The 21,819-nt window shown below is 38.3% G+C and overlaps 1 protein-coding gene across 1 annotated transcript in view; it reads left to right on the forward strand.

The window, feature by feature from the left end:
* The window catches only part of CAMK4 (calcium/calmodulin dependent protein kinase IV), a 227,772-nt gene extending 206,571 nt beyond the window's left edge, over positions 1 to 21,201 (forward strand). The window contains exons 9-12 of the mRNA XM_019940814.3: positions 148 to 223; positions 4,995 to 5,121; positions 9,205 to 9,357; positions 10,537 to 21,201. Coding sequence (XP_019796373.1) covers positions 148 to 223; positions 4,995 to 5,121; positions 9,205 to 9,357; positions 10,537 to 10,977 — 797 coding nt within the window. The 3' untranslated portion in view covers positions 10,978 to 21,201. The remainder of the gene's footprint in view (positions 1 to 147; positions 224 to 4,994; positions 5,122 to 9,204; positions 9,358 to 10,536) is intronic.
* Positions 21,202 to 21,819: the final 618 nt, after the last annotated feature.

Raw genomic sequence — 21,819 nt, forward strand, 5'->3', positions numbered from 1 at the left:
TCATACTTTGGTTTGGGGAGAGAAGATTGGTTATAAAACTGTGCTGAAGTTTCTGTTGACAAATTCATTTCTTCCCTATTGCTTGTTATTAAAATGTGAATATTGAATTTAAACTGTAATTTAATACAGTTTTCACTCTTTCTGCAGCACCTGAAATTCTTAGAGGCTGTGCCTATGGACCTGAGGTGGACATGTGGTCTGTAGGAATAATCACCTACATCTTGTAAGTGAAGAAAAGCAGTCTCTAAGCATACTGTTGGCCTTTGCTGTAATATTTTCTAGTTACTCATAGTCCTCATAAAAAACAAGATTCCTTTTTGATTTTTTGTGGTTTTCTATGACATACTAAGTGTAGTTACTGATGGAATTTTCTGAAAATGAGCAATTGCTTTTTATTTTGTCATTTTCTTGGGGCCAGAACTTCTGTCTAGGGCTTTGCTGTGTCTCATTCTGCTATGCAGTGTATAGCAGATTTGGGGAACAATTCATTGTTTGATGATAGTAATGAGCATGAAACAAATCCACCTATTAAACTTGCACTTATTTTATTTATGTGCATCTCGTCCAAATGATTAGAGTATTATTCCTTTTGAAGGGGCAAAAGGGGCAAATGGCTGTTTAATCTCTGAAGCAATCCCAAACTGGTACGTTTCTTATCAGAAATGTTTTAAATACGTTTGGGCTATCGGTTTTGTTTCCTATATCTGTTAAGTTCTCAAGGACCTTTAGTTTGATACCCTAAACTCAGAGAAACCTGTTCTCTGGGAGAAAAAAAAGGGGGGCGCTAAATCTCTCACTCTCTGGTATCGCCAACTCCATTCCTGAGCTCCTGTCCACTAATAAACATGGGGTTTCAGTTTGCCAAAGAGATGATGGAATTGCAGACAAATACAAGGGAAATAATCAAGAACAATGGAAGAGTACCTGGGGAGGAAAGCTGTTGTAGAACAACTACAAAAGCAAGACATCAATGAGTTCCAAAGTTTAATTCAAACCAAGTAGATTTGGTTTTCAATTAGAGGATACTGCAGAGTTAATTGTTGGAACCTGTAATATTCAAATCTGTAAAGAGATTTTGAAGGGTGGGGAAGAAAGCAAATTAGCTCAGGCTGCTATAACAAAATACCATAGACTCAGTGGCTTAAACAACAGAAATGTAGTTCTGGAGGTTGAAAGCCTGAGGTCAGGGTGCCAGTAGGTCAGGTTCTGGTGAGAGCTGTCTTCTGGCTTGCAGATAGCTGCCTTTTCACTGTATCCTCGCAAGGCAGAAAGAGGAAGCAAGCTCTCTGGTGTCTCTTCTTTTAAGGGCACTGATCCCATCGTGAGGTCCCACCCTCATGACCTCATCTAACCCTGTTACCTGCCAAAGGCACCATCTCCAAATACCATCACGTTGGGGGTTAGGGCTTCAATATATTACTTTGGGGGGAACACAATTCAGTCCATAGTAGGAAGAGGTTGGTTTGGTTTGGTTTGGTTAATTTAATAGTGATCTTAGAAAGTGTGGTGTCTAGGTAATATGGGCTAGGAAGAGGGTAACTAGGGTAGAACCCACAAGCAAGTTAGCAAACTCTAAGTTCACCTGGGTTTATATTGCTATACTTGTCAGTAAGAACCATAAAAATGTTTAAAAGCAACCCATAAAATAGCCATCTGCTATTATGTAATGTCAAAAGATATTTTCAGTGATCAATTCCCTGTGTTTCCAGGATGTATTAAAGCTTAAGAAGAATTTGGAGAGCTAGGGAACCATGTTTTTTCTTAGGAAAGTGAAAACTTCTAGGTAATTTGTTTGCCACACCAAGTGCTTGTTAGTTCATTAAAATGAATTCCTAAGGCCGCATCATAGAATCCCTTCAGCTTACATTTAAGATCACTTTTATGCTGTGAAAGAATGTTGTCTCCTGAATTATGTGGGTGACATATCATACTTAGTGATGTTAAGTGAAAAACTGAACTACAAATAATGCTCCAGATTTGCCCCTAAAATGTAAATGTGCCCACCCAATTAGAGTTTCATGTTGAAATGTGATGGGAGGGGTTGAAGCATTGAGGATGTGTAAGAACTCAGAGATGAAGGTAGGAAATTTAGTAATATTTGCCTTGAAAAACTGAAATATGGGATGAGTAAAACTCCATGACATGGTCACTAACATGGGAAAATGAAGAGAAAAATTGGGGCCATTTGAGAAACGTCTTATTGTAACCCTGAAAATAATTTTTTAAATCTCTCGTTTCTTTCCCCTAGTTCACTTAAGGCCATTAATTATAGGTGTCGGTTGAATAAGTGGTAGCAGCCCCCAAAATTAAAATAACAGTGCTGCTCACAACTAATATCCTTTAGTTCTTTTCTTAAAAAAATAAATTTATTTATTTATTTTTGGCTGTGTTGGGTCTTTGTTGCTGCACACAGGCTTTCTCTAGTTGTGGCGAGCGGGGGCTACTCTTCGTTCCGGTGCCCGGGCTTCTCATTGCGGTGGCTTCTCTTGTTGTGGAGCACAGTCTCTAGGTGCGCAGGCTTCAGTAGTTGTGGCTCTCAGGCTCTTGAGCGCAGGCTCAGTAGTTGAGGCGCACGGGCTTAGTTGCTCCATGGCATGTGGGATCTTCCCAGACCAGGGCTCGAACCTGTGTTCCCTGCATTGGCAGGCGGATTCTTAAACACTGTTCCACCAGGGAAGCCCCTAATATCCTTTAGTTCTGATCCAACTTATGTCAGCCCCTAAGCCTAGGGACTGTTTATTTAATCTGTAGTTCATTAATAATTGATGAAGTCCACTACGCAAGATTCATTGGGCCATTCTCTCCAGTGGATTGTGCCATTGGGCTTATGCACCTCCTTTATTATTATTAAGAGTTCCACCAGGCTATTTTGTGCTATGACCTTGCTATTTCTAAGGATGACAGTAGCCTGGAAATAAAGGCCATTTTGTTTCTTACAAGAATTCTGGTCCCTCTCTTTGGTTTAAAGCGTTAAACCAAAACCCTTTCTCCCCACAGACAAAAGCAGCCATTACAGTTCTCAGGTCAAAATCAGAATCAGATAACATCAGAGATTCAAATTCTGTCCTTCGGCTTTCAACACTACAGTTCTGCTCAATGGCTTGGAGTTACCCTGTGTAATACAGTCACACTTCAGGCTTTATAATCCTAATCTCCTCCTAAACTGTCAATGTCAGCATTCAAATATTTCCATTTCTAAAGGGTTTTCTTACTCTGTGTGTGTGCCTGTGTGCTCATGCACACATGCGTGCTGCTCTCTGTCACATTTCTTCCATTTTTGACATTTCAGGCTGGTGAGATAAACTTTTTACCTCTGTTACCAATGCACAGACTTGCTGACATGACTGAGAGGAAAGAAAGGCATTTGAGTACTGTACCTTCTGAACTATCATTTTTCTCTCTAGATTTCCAGAAGGGGAAACATTAAGAGTTCCCTAAACTAAGCCTGGAAAGTTGACCAATTTCTCCATGACTAGCCAACAACAGGCTATGTTTTTCTAGTGTTTTGGAGGGCAGAGGAGGGCCAGGTGAGGATGAACTGCCTCCTTGGCAACGTGTGGACCTGTGCTCCCTTCTCTCCTTTTGCTGGAGCAGTATCCTCTGCGCGGACTTCTGCAGTGGGAGAGGGAGGATGCACAGCCCAGGCCTCAGCACTCCCTGAGCCTTGCCTTTTCCTGGCTGGCTCCACAATATTTGAAAGAAACAAAGACTCTCCCAACAGGACGTTCCCTGAGCAAAAGAACATGAGAAATTGCTTCTTCCTAGAAACTCACTACATTAGGATGCACTGGAATGTTTCATTCTCGGCACCAACCTGGCCAGTTTGAAGGAAGAATTTGGGGAAATGTTTTTCATTCTTTTTCCTTCATTCCTTGTCAGATGCAACACATGCCCTAGCAGGGACTTTTAAAAAATAGTTCCCTTTTGGTCTTTAGTGATTTCAGTATCTCCACCCACCTATAAACAGTAGAGGCTTGGTGGTCCCAGACCAGCAACTCACTTTTCCTCTCTCTCTTTAGGATGCCAGAGATGGTTCTCTGTTTCTTTTCTCCCACTTTTCTCATACATTTTTATGCTGACCCGTGATGGAAGATGAAGGTGAACATAGTGAGGTGTCTTTAAGATGTGCAAAAGTGAGGGTCCTTACCAGGTTGCGCTAACGCTAGGCTGCTCACCTCTGCTGGCTGCAGCTGCTCACTGTAGTAAGTTTTAAAAGGCCATTCCCTGACAATAGTGTTAGCTCTTGTGTTTGTTCACTCTGAAATCCAAACTGGAATGGGATGGAAATCGAATATTTTATTCATCTCTATGGAAGAATTCAAATGAAAAGGGCTGAATAAAAACAACTAAAAACTTTTCTTTCCACCTTTTAACCTCTTTATTCTCAAAATCCTAACTTTTCTGTTTTGTAATCAATTGGAATTCTAATCAATCTGTCTTCTCAATTCCTGGTGGGAAAAAAATCCATGGAGGGCTTCCCTGGTGGCGCAGGGGTTGAGAGTCTGCCTGCCGATGCAGGGGACACGGGTTCGTGCCCCGGTCCGGGAAGATCCCACATGCCGTGGAGCGGCTGGGCCTGTGAGCCATGGCCGCTGAGCCTGCGCATCCGGAGCCTGTGCTGTGCAACGGGAGAGGCCACAACAGTGAGAGGCCCGCGTACCGCAAAAAAAATCCATGGAAATAGCACTATAGCATAATGCCTATAATAGTGTTAGCTATTACCATTGTTGTTTGTGTCATAATTATTAATATGATTATAACTTTTTGTAGAAATCTTAAATTGGTTTTGTATCTATTCTTACTTCCTAAAGACATGACTGTGTGTTTATATAATCAAAAGTGAATTGTAAGAAGGTGATTACATACTTAAACTGAGCGATTACATTCATAACAGGAAGCTGTGAAAAAGGACAGTCTTGAATTTCTGCAAAAAATTGGTGAAATATGCTTAGGCTTTTAAAAGACATTTTATTCTCTATCTTTTGTCCCTCTAGACTTTGTGGATTTGAACCATTCTATGATGAAAGAGGCGATCAGTTCATGTTTAGGAGAATTCTGAACTGTGAATATTACTTTATCTCCCCCTGGTGGGATGAAGTATCTCTAAATGCCAAGGATTTGGTAAGTGTGACCAAACAAAATGAAATAAAATCCCTTGCATTCATTTTTATCTAATTAATGGGCAGTGCCATTTTTTAAATCAACCCCTCTTAATAGCCTATTTCTTTTTAATTATAAAGTATTTTTAATGAAACAATGCACACTAATGCATTTTCCTTATAGATAATGAAAAAAGGTACGTTTGATTCATCTCTAGCTGAATTATCACAAATTATGGCATATTAATTAATGAGTTTTTACCATCTAGTCAATGCAGAACCTTGCTTATGAAGATAGCTGTGCTGAGTGAATCCAAACATAATTTACACAGAAGAATTCTGTTTTAAAATGGCTTGCTATCACCTAGATTAGTTATACTTTGAATAAAACAACATTGCTTCTTGAAATGTTCAAACTTATTAAAATATCCTGATAGTAACACAAGTCCCATCATGCATGATTATCATTATACAAGTTACACTATACGTTTTGTTTGGTTTTTTTGTTTGTTTTACTTGGCTTCTCACTTCAGGTAACATTGAAGTTTGTTTGCATTCAGGAAACACATACCCTCTAGGGAGATGGCCCACCTGTTGTAAAATAAACAGGATACTAGGGTGTAATTGAAACATTTACCATCAATCCTCTAGAGAGAAATCGTGCAGAAATAACTAAAAGCTAACTTCTGAATCATAGAAGGTTAGATCTCCAAGGGATCTTAGGAGTCATCTAATCTTCCCTGCATTTTAAAGATAAGTTTGCTAAAGCCCAGAGAAGTGAAATGACTGTCCAAGTTCACACAGCTTCTCAGCAGAAAGGCATTGTTAGGAACTAAGGATGCAGATTTCCAGACCCCTTATCCAGTGCTCTTTTCCCTCCTTACCATCTGTGTTCTTTCATGAAAACAGATATCCTACAGGTCACGGATTTTCCAACATGGTTGTGAAAGAGAGGCCATGTGTGTGATGTGGGAATGTGTCATCCCAACTCCTCCCTCATGTCAGGGGCCACACTCCTAAACATCTCTTGAATCCGTCCACTTCTCTCCATCTCCACTACAACTGCCTAGTCCAAGCCCCATCCTCTCCTGGTTCACGGCCACAGCCTCCTATCTGGTCTCCTTGCCTCTTCTTGTGCTCTTCTCAAGTACACTCTCCACACAGGATCCAGAGGAATGGTTTTATAAATAAGTGTCACCCTCTCTTGTGCCACTTACTTCACATCACTCTCCCTTGATCTCTCTCTTTCCTCCAGAGCACTAGACTTCCAGTCCCTCATCAATGTAGCTCTGGGTATGTTGCTCTTTCTTCTGCTTTGTGATGTTCTTTCCTCCTTCCTCTCCACCATTACGTACACATACACGCCTCTTTACATGGGTAACTCTAATCTTCAAGCCCTGGCTGCCATTTGGCATTCTCTGGGAGATTTCGTCTTCAGCAGGCCATTCTTCTCACAGTTGGTTCATTCCTTCTGCCACTTGTTCCTCTGCCCCCTAGACTTCCTTTTTCATGATGGTCATCATTTCTATATACTTGCTCAAAGGTGTTCCTTAATTAGATTGTAAGCTCTGGGAGAGGGTGAAGCATGTGTGCCCAGATCTTAGTACCATATGGACATAAAGTACAGGCTCAATAAATATTTGTTGAATGAAACCATGAATCAGGAAACAGACCAAGGATTCTTAAAGTCTGACATGCCTGGATTCAAGTGACCCCCCTTCTTATAATTTACAGATATGACCTTGGGCTAGCCTAACCTCTCTGTGCTTTAGTTTTCTTCTCTGAGATGATACCAGTACCTATCTCTAGGTCTTTAGAAGAATTAAGGGATATAATACATACTAAGTAATCACCACCAACTAACTCAATAATAACCCCATTATTTAGTCTTCCTTCCATTTCTTTTTATCCCTCATAAAAATTAAATGGATAAGAGGGTTAACTGTGATGTTCCTTCATTCAGCTAGACCTCCTGTTGGTTAATAAATTTATAAAACTTGAGAACTAAAGCAATCATTGAACCTCATAATGTGTACTTATTCGCAAAACCTGCATCTGTTCTGTCATGAGCAGAGGCTATGGTGCCAATGAGTGGGGAGTTGGGCTATTAAGAGGAACCGTAGGATAATGGCAAGGCTTTGGGTTAGAATCCTGACAAGGTCACTGGATCTCTCTAATCTTCAGCAAGTTTCTTAATAATTCAGTGCATCAGTATCTTCAAATGTAAAGATTAATGATGACATATATAAAATTTTGGTACATACTGGCTTTCAGTAAATTCTTTGTATTTTCATGAGGAGGAGGATGGTAATGATAAGAGGAAACGGATGATTAGAAAATGAGAGGGAAATATCTGTCAGGGATGGTGTAAGGATTAGGTATCATTGACATAAAATTATTAGTATATATGTTCAACAGATGATAGCTCTGACTACTATCAAATTCGTATTACTACTGTGCATTCTTTTTCTTAATTATCTTTATCTCCCTCCACCCCCTCTCTGATTTTAAGACTAAGCAGTCTCACGTCTCTGCCCTTTACAAATTCAGTGTCTACCCCCCACACACATTTCTTTGCAAATGCTACAAAAAGGAAGTGAAAGGAGAACCGGATATTCATTCTTCATGTGACTAGCTGCCTGATTTTGTTAGCCTGTGTTCAGTTCTTAGGTTATTAGAGTTAGAAAAGACTTTATGCCTTAAATCATCCAAAGCCCCTCATTTTACATATTGGCAGACTGAAACCCAGAGAGGCTGACAACCTTGGAGGCACTATGGTGTAGTGGCCATGAGACAAACTCTAAGACCCGAGTTTGAGTATAGCCCCCACCAGTTAAGAGTTGTCTGACCTTACACAAGTCACTAAATCTTTCTGAGCTTCCTTCCATCCCTCATTTATGAATTGGAGCTAATAGTTACTAATTGATAAGGTTATGGACAGGGTTACATGAGTTTTGGGGTTTTTTTTAAATGTTATATGTCTATAAGAATGTATTTATCGATACAAAGGAATTAGGGTGGAAATGAGGCCATGTAAGAAAGGGCCCAGGAGGGTGTCCATAGTCACCCAATTCACATGTGGTCTTTGTCTAAGGTCACAAAAGTAGTTAGGACTTGAACATGCTTCCTGACTCCAAATAGTCTCTGCCTCATTCCAGGTCACCCCTTCTGAGCCTAGGGCTGGGGATTATTTTGGTTGTTGATCTTCCTGGCAATTTATTGTCTGCTCATCCTCACAAGCAGGGGTAAACCTCCCAGAATAGGCTACCATTGGTTTGAATTCAGTCCTGTAAACAAATCATACCCACAAGCTACTGACACCTTTACTTTGATTCTAAATAGGCTTTTACCCCAGCTCTTGGCTTATTCCTTCAAGTACCCTCAAGGGATTAGAGAGCTATTAACTTCATGATAGACTCATGGTATAATCATAAGGGCTATGATACTGCCCCTATTGTTTGCCATTCAATTCCCATAGAAAGAATGATGGATGCATGAACGATGCCCGTCTCCATTGATGTGTATTTTAAGCTCTGAATTCTAAGTGATGTGAAGTACGGCCGAGAATTATTCAGATGCTGGTTCTCATTCAAAGAACTTCCAGTCTAGGGCTTCCCTGGTGGCGCAGTGGTTGACAGTCCACCTGCCGATGCAGGGGACACAGGTTCGTGCCCAGGTCTGGGACGATCCCACATGCCGCGGAGCGGCTGGGCCCGTGAGCCATGGCCGCTGAGCCTGCGCGTCCGGAGCCTGTGCTCCGCAACGGGAGAGGCCACAACAGTGAGAGGCCCGCGTACCACAAAAACAAAAACAAAGAACTTCCAGTCTACAGGCAAGGCAGGACTTGTTTCTTTGACCTCCGTGGGCAAGCTATCCACCAGTTTGGGCTCTCAGGTAGCCTACACACACCACTCTCAGATTCCTCAGCTACTGCTACCTGAAGCCGTCTCTACAGTAACCTCTGGGGACTTAAAAAAATTGTTTAATGTATATTTAGTGTACTGCCAAGGAAATTAAATAAGACCTAGAAGTTCACGAGCTGAGGGGCAAGCCCAGGTCACCGTAAAAATCTCCCTAAGAAGACTATGGCTCTTTATCATTTCAGGTCAGAAAATTAATTGTGTTGGATCCTAAGAAAAGGTTGACTACCTTCCAAGCCCTCCAGCACCCGTGGGTCACAGGTAAAGCAGCCAATTTTGTACACATGGATACAGCTCAAAAGAAGCTCCAAGAATTCAATGCCCGGCGCAAGCTCAAGGTTAGATGGCATTTATTTGTTTTATTTAAAAAAAAAAAATTTCTCTCATATCTTGATGATCAAAGATGATTCCACTATTATTTATCTAATACTATTATTCATCTCCTGTGGTACCAGGAAAAATCCTGCTTTGAAATCCCAACAGTGCTGGTATAAAGCCAATTGTAGTTCTGTTATCCTCTCATAAGAATTCATTGTGGGTTTTTTTGTTTTTTGGGTTTTTTTGGAGTGGGGGGCACTGTGCCACTCGGCTTGTGGGATCTTAGTGAAAGCGCTGAGTCTTAACCACTGGACTGCCAGGGAATTCCCAGAGTTCATTGTTAATAAAGGGAAATGTGTTGTATGTTGAGCTTTACTCACCAAACAAATCCATTATCATTGCTTCTCATTTAATTAAGGCTGAACTGCTTGAACAGCATTGTTCAGGAAACATTTACTCAGAAAGTTGTCTACTTTCTGAATATGGAAAAATTGGGAAAAAAATTTTTAAAACTATGTTTTAGTACATAAGCAAATAGTTATACTTCGTAAAAATTAAAATAATTCAAGTGATAGGGAAAATTATCTACCAAAACATATCTCTTTTTATAGAATGTATATGGAATAGAAATTAGGTGCTTTTCTCTTACTTAATGGTATTTAGGACTAGCTATACATACAGGGGATCTCAGAGAACAGCTGGGGGTCAAAAACAGTGTTCTATTCAGCAACCGCTTACAGGCTGATACAGACGAAAGAAACCTGAAGGGTTCCATGGTCATATTAATTTGAAATACACTACATTAAACAACCTTGACTTAACCCAGGATTTCTCAAACAAAGTTGACTGTGGAACTCTTTTATCTAGATAGTGCCTAAAACATCCATGGAACTAGTGTCCCGTGAAACAAATACTTTGGGAAACACAATCTAAAATTTTTGAATATTGGTAATCCATGGGAAAATGCATTTACTCAGGTTTTTGGTTGTCCAGATGATTAAATATGCTAATTTGAGATTAAACATATTTTGCTGTTCATTCTCCAAACAAGTTTTCATTAGACAATCTTGGAATAATACACTTTCAAAGATTAAACACTAACATATAATAACAAACTCCCTAAATGCAAAATTGAAATTGAGCTCTGATTTGGGATTTTAAGTGAAAGTAACACCTGACACTTTTCTGTTTCCAATCAGGCAGCAGTAAAGGCCGTGGTGGCCTCTTCCCGGTTGGGAAGCGCCAGCAGCAGCCATGGCAGCATCCAGGAGAGCCAGAAGGCCAGCCGAGAGCCATCTCCAACACAAGATGGCAATGAAGATGTCAAAGCTATTCCGGAAGGAGTGAAAATGCAAGGAGATGGGGCCCAAGTGGCAGTTGAGGGGGCAGAGGCTGAGCTGATGAAGGTGCAGGCCATAGAGAAAGTTAAAGATGCTGAAATAAATGCTGCTGAGGCCACCAAGATGGTGCCCGAGGCATTAGAGGATGGGATAAAGGAGGCTGACCGAGAAATAGAGGAGGGCCTAGTGGAGGAAAAGCTGAAGACTGTTGAGGAAGCAGCAGCCCCCAAAGAAGGGCAAGAAAACCCTGCTCTGGAATTTGGAGCTCAGCAGAATGATGTGATCCTGCCAGAGTACTAAATGGCTTCCTTCCATCTGGGAGCCAAATCCTGGCACTTTATGCATTTTGTCCTTCAGCAAGGAAGGTGGGGAAGCATGATATGCACTATAGTGATTCTGTTTTTAAGGTGCAAAAAAAATACATATATATCAGTTGGTAATCCTAACTTCAATGCATGTGACTGCTTTATGAAAAAATAGTGTCTTCTATGGTATGTAATGGATACCAAATACCTACTGATGAATTAAATTTGAAATTGCAAGTAAACACAACATAACATTTAAAAACATACATTTTCAGGGACCAGTAGCACACATTTGAAGTAAATAGTAACAAATTGTTTTTGCTTTGAAAACCTAGCCAGCCTACACCCTTTGGATTTCTTTACAAGGACTGTTGCCCAGCTAATACTAGGTAGAGCTATAAGATGTATTCCCATGACATTCACAGTCTTTTCAGTAATGTGTTCAAACTGTTTACAAGAAGATGGTTAGGTTATAGTTGTATGGTATGTGCAAAAAAAAAAAAAAAAAATCCACTTATAATGGTAAGAAACTGAAGCATGCTTTAAGGGCTATGAAACCATATGCCCCTAAAGCTTGTGTGCAGAATGTTTTTTTATCTTGTCTTTATTTATACACACCATATTACTAATAACCGAAAACATTCTATTACAAATTCCTGCCATTTTACGGTCCTAAAAAAATTATTTTACAGACTCACGCTGAGGAATTTATTCTTTCCTTCACCTGCTCTCTAACAAGAAGTCCTTCTGATGGACAACACTTAGGGGGGGAATAAAGAAATTTAGTGAAGAAAAGGAGATAAGACTGGGACTTAGACTAATAAAGACTGACTCCTTGTCATTTTTCAGATAAAATTGAATTTATTCACAAGCTTGTACAATTTTAAAGATAGGAAAACTTTTATGGATAAACTCTATACTTAACCAAGGTTCAGATATTTAGAAAAGTCTACACCAAAGGCTGGTGCCAAAATGTCTGAATAGAGTGGGAATAATATCCCATTGTAAGATCATCCATTATTGACTTTAGTATAGTAAGGAAACCTTTGTTTTTATAAAAGTTCTTTTTTTCCTTCAACTGATGGTTATTTAGATATACAGCTTATGGACTAAAGATATTTCTGAAAAGCTAGTATATCTTTTTCTCATACTTGGAATGGAAGCACCCATAATTTACAATGTATTTTTGAAAGTTTCCATGTCCAGAAATGTAGGACAATGCAGCTTTTAATTTACTTTAGTAAACAAAAACAAAAAGAAACAATGAAAAAAACACTGATTTCAAATCAGACTCTTGAGAAGCTGTAACATTAGACCTAACACATTACCATGATTTTTTTCAAAATATTTTTCTTTGGTTTTCATATAAACACTTTTCCCTTATAAAAATCACAGTTAAATTCCAAATACCTCAGATTTATTTCTAGCTTGAGCTTAAATGAACATTTTTATCAAATTAATTATGCAGCATATTTTAGTAGGTTTCCTTAATTTTAAAAAAGGATTATTTTCAGGCCAAAATTATGGATAAAAATGACTATCACATAAAAATCCTCCTCAAAAATAGAGATCTTAACTTTTTTGGGCTCTTCCTCAGAAATATTAAATTAGAAAATTAAATTAAACCTCTGGTTTCTGGGGACTATTCGACCTAGGAGACATTCTGCTTTCCAAGTGCAAATCTTCCTTTACTACTGTTCTCATGAGAAGAAAATAAGGTAGAACTTCTTGTCTTCCATAATATAGGAGCCTGACAGATCACTGAGGTGGAGGAAAAAGCCCTTAAGGGCACATCATCTGGACTCAGAGAAAGATTTTTTGTTTCATTTTATCTTTATTAATTAGTAGAGAGTACTTATCTTCTTCTCTTCTGTTTCCCTCCTTCTTTATTCTCTCAGAATTTCCATTTTAGCTATTATAAGGGGCTCACTAGTTTCAAACTTTAAGAATGCCTTCTTCCCTAAGCATTAAGATTTCTATTTTAAAAGACCAATTGCCTGGTATACTTTTCCCAAAGAGACTTAACAGGTGTATATTGTGAGGCATATATGGTAAGTGTCCCATATATTGGAAAAGGGAAGAAGAGAGGGAAAGGAATCTTAATGGAAAGTGGCAATACTAATAGGAAGATGAGAACACATTGTCCCTCCCAGCCCACTTCCATATTGTTCCAAGGGCAATGGTTATATCATCCCAACATTCAGGGCTGACTGCAGTGGTTGGACCTGCGGACTGTGTAGTGTGAAGAGCACTGCAAATGCCAAGGCCAGTGTGTACTTAAGAATTTACCCATTTAAATGAGTACACATGCCTATTCCCTGTGAGGGTGTGAGCGTAATTTCCTCTTTTTTAACCCATAAATTGCACTCTCTAAAAATCAGCAGGAGTTGTAAATTTTGACTTGTATGTTAAAGATTAAGTCCTGATAATGCCTAAGTGACTGAGTTAGTCATTTCAGTGGAAAACAAGTCAAAGTTTCACAAAAATCGGGCATTTCAGCCAAATGATTCAACCTAGGATTTCACAGAGATGCTATTTAAGTTAGGATAGTTAAATTAACATTTTTGAAAAAACAGTAAACATTTATATTGCTTGTTAAAATGGATATATTATCTATCTCAAAGATTACTTATTTATAATAGACTAATGCAGATAGAACCTTAATTTGATGAACTATTTCATAATGTTTCCTTTAATTGACACTGTAGTCACAAAGCAAATAATTAAGGGAATTTCAGCAAACAATACATTTTCCATTTTAGAGATGACAGTTATTATATTATTGATTTTTGTTCTCAGATAAGTTCAGATACATAGCATAAACCAGACTATTCTGCCATAGAGAAGGACAATCTTGAATTATTTCTCCCATTTAAAAAGTCTAGTTGGAATCCCAGTGGTTTTTCTCAAACCGTAAGAGCTCATTTGTCCCATGAACACATAAATAAGGTAGAAATTAGAATAATATGGTTGTAGAAGTTATTGTCTAGACCAAGTGCTGCCTAATATAGATGATACAAACCACATATGTAATTTTAAATTTTCTCCTAGCCACGTTTTAAAAAGAAAAAAGAAAAAAAAAGCTGGTAAAATTAACTATATTTTAATCCAATATATCCATACTATTATTCCAATACATAATCAATATGAAAAATTAACAAGACCTTATAAATTTTTTATTTTTGTACTAAGTTTTCAAAAGAAGGATTATGTTACACCTTTAGTACATCAAGTGCTCAACAGCCACATGTGACTAGTGGCTACAGTGGTACTAGAAGAGCGCTGGTCTAGAGCACTTTCAAAGCAAAATGACAGACAAATTTCTATGCTTAGATTTGAGCTGCCTCAGTTTTCCACACTGATGAGTTGGTAGGAGGCCAAAAAGAAAATGTTTCAGAAATGTCATAGACTGAAATGAGTAAAAACTCTGTTGGCCACGTCTACCTATTCATGTGCTTCAGAGGAGAAGTGTTTCCCAGCATGACTGTTAGAGAACTTTCCTGGGCATTGGCAAGTTGTCCGTTGGCTATAGTTCCTCTCTTTGGGCCCTGGAATCTTGACTACAGGCTAGCGTCTCCTGAGTACTGCCATGAAGTCAATCGTGTTCTCACATACCAAAATCTTCTGTGGGCGAACCATGTGTCCTCATTCAGGAAGGGCTGCACACAGAATCTTAGTGGGATTTCGTAGGCCTGGCCACCAACAAGGCTGGACACCATCCTTGTATTGCAGGCAATATTTTTTATAGAAATCTTCTGAAATATACCAAATTTGCATGATAAAGACTGTATGATGAGGATGATATCAACCCAGTTATCCCTAAAATGAGAATATGACCATCCGCTGGCATTTTTTATATTTCCTTAGAAGAGTTTAATCAACTCTGCCATTACACATGGATTCAAAAGACTTTTTGGAATTTTCTTACATATTGCTATTTTAGAATAATCCTCAAGGTTCTATAGCCATTTTTAGTGGCAGACTTTAAAAGAAAAGAACAGTTTGCCTTTTACTGTGACCTCAATTACATAGTATTTTAAACATATTTTGTAATTTAGAATGTTTAGCAATCCCTATTTCCAGTTTTACATGAAAGGTAACTGCTTGAAGATTGCCTATAGACTGAAAATTTAGAGAAAGCCATTTTGTTTCATAATTCAGTTGTTTCACAGAAGCATCTGGTTGCATTTCAAATCGGAAAATAAAAGAAGTAAATGCCAAAAAAGGCAAAGGATAAAATCAGTAAATCATTTATTCTGTTTTAGGATTGTCTTTGCAAAGCAAATGCAAAAACAAGTCAAAAAAGTGAATCAGCACTAGGTTTTTCTTGATGAGGCTGACTCCACATAAATTGACATAAATATTCTGAGAAGAGTCAATTACATAATTACAGTGCCATTATGTAATTTACTTGTCATTGCAGAGTATTCAGTCTGGTTATCTAGGTCTACTTTAGCTGGTGCAAACTTTTCCGACATCTACTTACATAATAGGATTTGTAATATCCTTGTAATTACTGCCTATTAGGTCTTATTTAAATTTCCTTAATGTTCAGCACTGATATGTCTCTGATCAAGGTCGTTACTAACATTTGAGCATTTACTGGTTAAATACTGCTTACTGGTTAGACTCTATGTGTGTCTTCACTGTTTTTTTTAACATTTATGCACGTATAATCTCAATATTGGTATAATATTCATAACCACATGTTAAGCAGAAATGTAACCAATAATTTTCTATAAAACTTTTTCAAAGTTCTTTTCTTCCCCTGGCACAACTCAGGGTGAGTTTCTGGCTCCTTGACAAATAGAAAAAGAACCTAAAAGATCACTGGAGAGATATCAGCTATCCACCCATAGTAACCAAGCTCAGCATTTCTTCTTTCTATATCCTGATCTGTTAAGGGCCAGTTTTTGTCATCATTACTTTCAAATATCACCTGAGATCAGATAATATAGTCTCAGCTCACATAGCCCAACCATTTATATACTTTTCTTGGAGAGCAATAACAAACTTGACTAATTTATGTTTGCTTGTTTAAAATTCTAATTTTCACACACTCTCTGTGGTGTACTCTAGAGGCTTTGATTGTGTGATTTTAACTTCCTTCAAGATTCAGTCTTCTCTCTGTCACCTGGCCCAGAGGTCTACCTAGGACAAGGAGGAAGCCTTGCCATGAGAGTGGACCATGTGAGTCCTTGACAGGAATCAGACATTGCTCTAGTGAAGACTCAAGGCATCTGTCTTGGTTGAGCTCAAATGAGCCAAATGGGAAACACCTCTTCCAGTGATACTGTTTGAATATTGGTACAGTGCCATTAGTCAGTAATGGAAAATGAGATTTCACCAATCATTTGCTCTTCCCATGACTTGGTTTGCTACCACTTATCCCAGATCAATGTTTTCTTCCATCCCTATGGCCATCAAGCTGCCCTCTCGAATTTTGAAGTCCTCTAAAATCCTGGAAAGAGTATCCCAGACTGGTCGAAGAAATATGGAGTCTTTGGTGGCCCAGAATTTAGTTTGAAACTCTAAACAGCAATGCTAAGACAGCAAAATCATACTGTTCTTAACTAGTTGCTTTCAGCACATTTTGAAAACTGACCTGGAATACCCATGGATATGGAATATTTATATCTGTGTAGCCTTTTCTGTGATTCAGTGTGTTAAAAATGGCAGATAGTTAATCTTCAGTCAGATTATATAATATTTATTTTCCATTTAAAAGATTATTTTGGGCTACTCAAATATAACAGGCTTCATATTAGAATTTTTGAAAGCTGTTGTTTTCCCTAAGCACTCTCTCACTCTGACAATCAGTTGTGGATGATAAAAATTTACTAAGTTTGTCCCTTCTTTGTCCTTTCCTTGATACATGTATGGTAGTTAATCTGGTTTGTAAAGGATACAAGTAAGAATGACTATAAAGTGACAACTGTCATCTCATAACTGCCTCCTTTTAACTTGACCTATTTTTATAGCCTATCATGTAGCTAATATACAGTAGCATACAAACAGCATATTCATGAGTATGAGTTTTATTGTCAAGATTATTATTTCAGAAGTTCCCAAAATGTTTATATTCATGCACCCTTAATTTCAGTAATATTTTCATGACCCCCACCTACCAAGCCAAAAGAATTACCTAACATGCCCATTTTTTAAGTAGTTAGGTCCAAACAACATAATAGTAGTAGTGCATTCCATGTCTGACTGATGTTGCTGTGTGTTTCCCTTGACATGTTAAAATGTCCTCTGAGTTTACTGAGTGGGAACAGCAGACAGGTGACAGACAAAAGGGATTATTAGTAAACAAGTTAGGGGCTAACGTTTATACTCTTTCTTATTTGAATGACAATCATTCTTTTATCTATGGTCTTTGTGATATACACATAAAATTTACAAGTGCATTTTTAAAAAGTAATTTCCATATAACTACCCAAGGAAATAAAGTTAAATCTCCAAAGATCAGTTTTCAAGAGTCAGGCAAACTATAGGTCACGGACCAAATCCATCAGAGCGCTGTTTTATAAAGTTTTATCAGAACACGACCATGCTCATTTATTTATACATTGGCTATGGCTGCTTTCATGCTACTAGGACAGAGTGGAGTAGTTTCAACAGAGACTGTATGGCCCAGAAAAGCCTAAAATGTTTATCTGGCCTTTTACAGAAAAATAATTGATGACCCTGGTTTTTCATGGCACTCTGCCTTTTTGGTAACATCTAGGAATACAGATTCCCATACTCCAGATTTCTTCTCCTTAGCTTAGGGTTCTTATCCCATTTGCTTCTTAGGAAGTTAGGACAGGTTTGTTTCTGTGCAGATGGTCTCAACAATAATTTTGCTGGAAGTACAACTTAACAGTAAAATTTCCCTACAGAACTAAAAATTCAAAATTGCATCATTCCTGAAAAGAAAAGTTTAGAGTACGAATTGACTTGTTTCAGAGAGAGGAATTAGAAAGATTTCTAGCACATCAAGCACGTTTTAGAAAATTTGATCCTTTTATTTAAAATCATGTAAATGACATTTTGTATTCCCCCCATTTAAGTCAATCTGCAGCTGTTACTTAGTAAGCCAAGAAATGAGAGCCCCCTTTGGTTCTGAATCCTTTAGAATATTTTCAAGTAATTAATACCAATTGGATTTTCATTTAATCATTTTTAGGAAATAACATGCTTTATTATGTGGCATTCTATGACAATGACTTCCTTATCAATAGCTCAGGAAATAGGCAAATAGCCAACTTTTTAATGTAAGAAAGCTACTTTCCAGTCCCTGTGTTTTTCTGAGTGTTATATATTTCACTTCTTCGGAAAGAGAAGGCCTCGAGCAAATGCTTTCCTTTCCTTTTCTTACATATTTAGAAATCCAAGAGGGGCCCTTTTCTTAGTCTATTTCTGTCACAGAGAAGTTATTCATTCCACAATATTTGCCTTAAGGGAAGCAGGTGGCCCAGATATTGAGAATGTAGGCATGCATGACCTTTGTGTTTGACTTTGAACATCTATAGCCAAAAGGTTACAAGTGAGATATTGAGTAGAAAACCTATTACCAGCTTATTATTAGGAAAAGCTAAAATTATATCATGACTCTAATTAAATAATATATTGTTTTCTTTAAACTGTTGCAGCAATCAATATGATGTAGCCACTGGATACACTATAGAACTCAGGAAAAAAAGAGATGAATCGTCTGCCTGCTCCTCATGGTTGATGTGAGTAGGAGGGAGACTTTACCGGAATGGAAGAGGGAAAAGGTAAAATGTAGATGAGGATTCCACATTCCCACCTACCCATTTTTCTTGATTGCTCAGAGTTTGAAAGCAGTTGTTAACGGACTAAACTTATCATTTTAAAATTTCTCTCAATATCTGGGTCACCAGCTTCCCTTAGAAATGAGTAAACCAAAGCCAGTAGCTAATTTTCCTCCCAGAATAAAAAACTAAACAGTGTAGTTTAGGGAATATTAGGCCTACATCGCAAGCACACTTTAAGGAGATGATTCGGTGATTCTGAAGCTTTCTAGGAGCAGCGCACGCCAGGGACCCATTTTCTCAGTAAACTTTCATTGAAAAACAATTACGTACAATGAAAGAGTCAGAGTTGAATTAAACCCATGCTACCCTCTAGGACTGAGCTTTGTCGTTGGAGAGAAAAAACAAGTGTACATATAGCCTGTGCTAAATCTAGGCAGGCAGTAAGCCCTCCAGGGATGGAAAGCAGGAAAAGCTCCCCTTTGCTTGGAATGATCAAGCGGAACTTCCTGGGAATATTAGCTAAATATAAAGGATGGGGAGAACCTTTGCAGGTAGGGAGGAGGAAGGCAGAACATTTGGCTGAGAAATCTGCAGAGTGGAGGAATGTGTTGAAGGAACAATGCTGGGTGTGAAAGACTGAAATCTGCAGGGAAGTGTTGCTAAGTCTGCATAAGAGTATCAGATCTTGTGCAAAGTTGAATTAGACTTCTTCACCCCTTTCTTACTCTGGGTAGACATTTGTGCAGCATTTCCTCAGAGCATGTAGCCCTCTGTGATCTCCTACATACGTGGCTAATCTGGTGTGTCCCCAAACAAAATAAAAATCACCCAACACATCAAAGACATTTTTGCAAGTCACCAGTTGAAATAAAGCTTGTCACTAAAAGCAAAAACTGCACTGGCGAGATCTCCACTGACAAAGCAGAGTAAAAGAAGATAGTGATTATCTGAGTAACTTTGGCAAAACTCCAGTATCCGAATAACTCCCGGTGACTAGAAAATCACCTAACTACTTGCTAAAGCTTTGCCAATGGAGGCCACGTCAAGGTTACTTCTTTCACAGTTATTTTAACCTTTTAAATTATCTGACCTGAAAGGGCAATTCCCGCAGGATCTAAGATAGAATTATACCTGAAAGTTTAGACTTCAAAAGACAACTTGTGTTAAGCCTCAGACAATGAAATTTAAAATCTTCAGAGCTGCTTTCCCTAAACTTCAAGTCGATCCTTTCGTCTCCATCTCTCCCTTTTGCCCCTTTATACACCTTTCTATAATTTCCTTTTTATATCACTCATTGCAGGCAGTATTTTACATCCATCTTCAAGAAACTTTTAAAAACATAATCATTACAGTATATATACTTCTAGTTGTCTTGCCACTTTGCTTGTTTCAGATAATGCCTGTGATTAGTAACTTGCTATATTATTCGGGCAAATGAAACGAAGAAAGGGACAACGGTTGACCATCATCTGAGTGATGGAAGAGGAGTTAAGACGTGGAGATACTGTAGGGGTACAGAAAACACAACTTGGCAGGCGTTGAGAAAGGAATACTACTTACTAGGGTTTTCAGACTTAGGTGACAGTATCTGGTATGTCTTTTCTAGTTTTTCCTAGAGGAGAAATCTGTACTGCTGCGTTGTCGAAAGTTTTCTGGACTAAAAGGACATAAGCAGCTCAACGGCAGCTTGGAGGATTAGATAATGGAATACCACTCTATACAGGAAACCTACATCTCCAGTAGTTTAGACTGCAAATCATTAGCCAAAAACAACTGCATGTAGGATTTGGAGGGCAAAGACAAAGTGTAAATACTGCAGTTTACACCGCCAAGATCATAGGCTGCCTTCCCAATTTCTGATTGAAAAGTACTGGAAAAGGAGCTGTGAACATTTCATTTTTAAAACCTGTCGAAATGGTGCTATTGACTCCTTAATACAAAGATATATTACAATATTTTTTAGGTAAACATGTAAGTCTGACCTGGCCATAAATGTAAATATAGAGAATGTTTACAGAGAATTCATCAAAATCATGCCTGTTTGCTTTTGACTGAGCTACCGTTTTGTTCGATGGCAGTGACTGACAGTCCCTGCTTCCAGCATATGGGACACATCAGAGTCACTGGCTCTCAGCTGCCCAAAGCCTGGGGCAGACAACATGACAGCCACAGACAACTGGCTTCTTCTTGGACTCAGGTTAGACAACCCAAGTAAATGAGTAAACATGCTCATTTTTTGGTGTTTCCCAGGAACATAACGGAAGAATATGTGACATGAGGCAAAATGGATGTTGGGAGACTGTTGAAATTGACCTTAGTGAGGGCCAATGTTGCTTTGTGTAAGTTCATTCAGATTTGTCAGAGCATGCCAAAAGAAGCATACACCTTACTGCTGGGAAACTTGTAAAGCAATCTGCATGTATGGTATGATAATAAATCATCTAAGAGCCCACCAATACTTTGCATTCCGTGATTTGAAATGTTAGCACAATTCAAGAGTGACACAATGGACATTTTCCTTATATCTGAAATATGAAGTCGAAGCATTTCTTGATTGTTTTTCCATTCTCTCAGGCAACATTATACTTTGAGTTTCACAGCATTTTTAATATTATACAGTGATGTCATAAAATCATAAAGTTAAAAGGGGATCTTAGTAATCATTTAACCCAACAAGCTCATCTTATTAAAGAGAAGTAACACCCAGAGAGGTAATGACTTATCTAAGATCGCAGTTAGTGGCTGAGAAGAGATCTGGGTTGCCCATCTCCTAGTCCAGTGCTCTCACGACTGAGAAGTCAATTCACTGGATACAAAGTCAATCCAGCGATTCATATAAAAATTGATTTGCATTATAATAATATGAAAATACAGAAAAGTAGATTACCATAAGAACGCCTTCCAAAGACAAGCATTGTCTTTTTTAAAATCTTGCACTAGTTTATTTTTTTCTTACAGACTTTAATCATATTGTAACTTTTTTATGTCAACCTACCACTAGAGCAGGCATTTTTTGTATAATCTTCAGAAACAATTTTGATAGCTGCATAATAATCCATTCTCAATTCTTTTTC

Source organism: Tursiops truncatus, chromosome 3, assembly GCF_011762595.2.
Source record: "Tursiops truncatus isolate mTurTru1 chromosome 3, mTurTru1.mat.Y, whole genome shotgun sequence".
NCBI lineage: Eukaryota > Metazoa > Chordata > Mammalia > Artiodactyla > Delphinidae > Tursiops > Tursiops truncatus.